The sequence below is a fragment of the Galeopterus variegatus genome, unplaced genomic scaffold, assembly GCF_000696425.1.
Source record: "Galeopterus variegatus unplaced genomic scaffold, G_variegatus-3.0.2 Scaffold8979, whole genome shotgun sequence".
NCBI lineage: Eukaryota > Metazoa > Chordata > Mammalia > Dermoptera > Cynocephalidae > Galeopterus > Galeopterus variegatus.
The window spans coordinates 16,705-18,315 of NW_007735090.1; the positions used below are offsets into that span (position 1 = coordinate 16,705).

The window sequence follows — 1,611 nt, forward strand, 5'->3', positions numbered from 1 at the left end:
GTAATTAGAAAAATCTCTTGTTTTTTCTGAAAGGTGTGCTGGGTGTATTAAGGTTTCTTCAAGCTATGATGTTTGCATTGGAGGCAGAGGAATTTTGGACTTCTCCAAAGTTATGGCTTTTATAGTGACTAATTTTTTAAGATGACTAATTGTTTTTCTTTCTTTTTTTTAAACAGTGGCTGCCTCTTCTCTATTCTCTTTCCTTTATTCATTATCAGCGCCAATGAAGCAAAGACCCCTGGCAAAGCATAGTAAGTATTAGCCAGTGATGAACAAAGTTTTTGCTGTTAATACCACAGTTATGTCAATGAGACTTTTTTTTTTAAATAACCTCTTACATTGCAGGAAAACTTTAAGATATAGTTTATCAGAACCACACTCTAACCAACTGAGCTAACTGGGCAGCCCGTAATATGCAGTTTAAAGAGAAAAAAACATTTCTGGGATATATTCCAAACTGTTTCCTGTGTATATTTCCGAAATTGATCCTACTATACATATTCTTAAAATTTAATAATTCACTGCCTATAAGGCACTTGTAAACATCTGTAGTTAAACTCATTTTTCTTAAGAGTGGCCAACTTTTTAAAAAAGTAGTGGGCTGTATGATCTGGCCAAATGAGTTTATTCATAATGATAGTAAAAATTTTTAAGCGAGTTTTTAGCAGTAATAACAATAGCACCCCAAAAATGTTATCACTTCCAAGAAAATCTCAGTAAATCAATCTTTTATCAATTTTGGTTAAGTCCATGAGGATACTTGTATTATAAATTTCAGGTATGTTTTGGGTTTTTGCATGTTCTTGCTATCCAGCAAGCTCACTGTGTATCTCAGGAGGGATAATTGACTTTTTCTTGAAACTGAACCACAGTGTATGATATCTTCAGACATAGCTGAGTTTCGTACCCCAAAATCAGCCATAGAAAAGTACTTCTCAAATCAGAATTAATTTAAAATATAACTTTATTTCCTCTACGAGCCAGTACTTAGGTGATTCCATTGCATTCAGGAGAGCAGCAGGACCCAGTGCATTCTTTAGTTGCCTGTTCAATCATGGGTCTAATATCTATACTTCCTTGATCATGTTTCAATCGTCTTGTCTTTCCCTGTGTCATTTTAAATTTAAAGTAGTCAATAGTTGTCACATAACTGAAATAAGAATATTGATAACTAGGGAGTTAACAAGTTGGTTTCTCCCCTTTTAGCCTTTTCCAGTTGCGCCTCTTCTCCTTGGTGGTCTTTTTAAGCAATAGACTCTTCCACAAGACAGTCTACCTGCAGTCTGCCCTGAGTAGCTCAGCTTCTGCAGAGAAGTTTCCTTCACCACATCCGTCTCCTGCCAAACTGAAGGCTGCTGCCGGCCACTGAATCACCTGCCATCCAGAGGGGATGGGAGGGATTGGAAGGAAGCTGTGGAGGCTCTTTTCCCTGTTCACCTCCTCTCATCAGGGAAAGCAGGACCCACTCTGCCAAGGGCTCTCTGCATATTCCCCTCTTTCTGAAGAATTGGAATTTTTGTCTCTGGTGCACATAAGGTAGAATCATCCTGACACCAGTATGTGGATTTTTAACACCACTGTGAGTCTGAAAGGACCACAGGTTTTTCTGCA

At 37.9% G+C, this 1,611-nt stretch overlaps 1 protein-coding gene across 1 annotated transcript in view; it reads left to right on the forward strand.

The window, feature by feature from the left end:
• The window catches only part of EI24 (etoposide induced 2.4), a gene marked incomplete at its 5' end in the record, with an annotated part of 7,855 nt that extends 6,250 nt beyond the window's left edge, over positions 1-1,605 (forward strand). Inside the window, 2 exons of the mRNA XM_008593303.1 lie at positions 177-251; positions 1,207-1,605. Of these exons, the coding sequence (XP_008591525.1) occupies positions 177-251; positions 1,207-1,369 (238 nt within the window). The remainder of the gene's footprint in view (positions 1-176; positions 252-1,206) is intronic.
• Between the last annotated feature and the right edge of the window lie 6 nt (positions 1,606-1,611).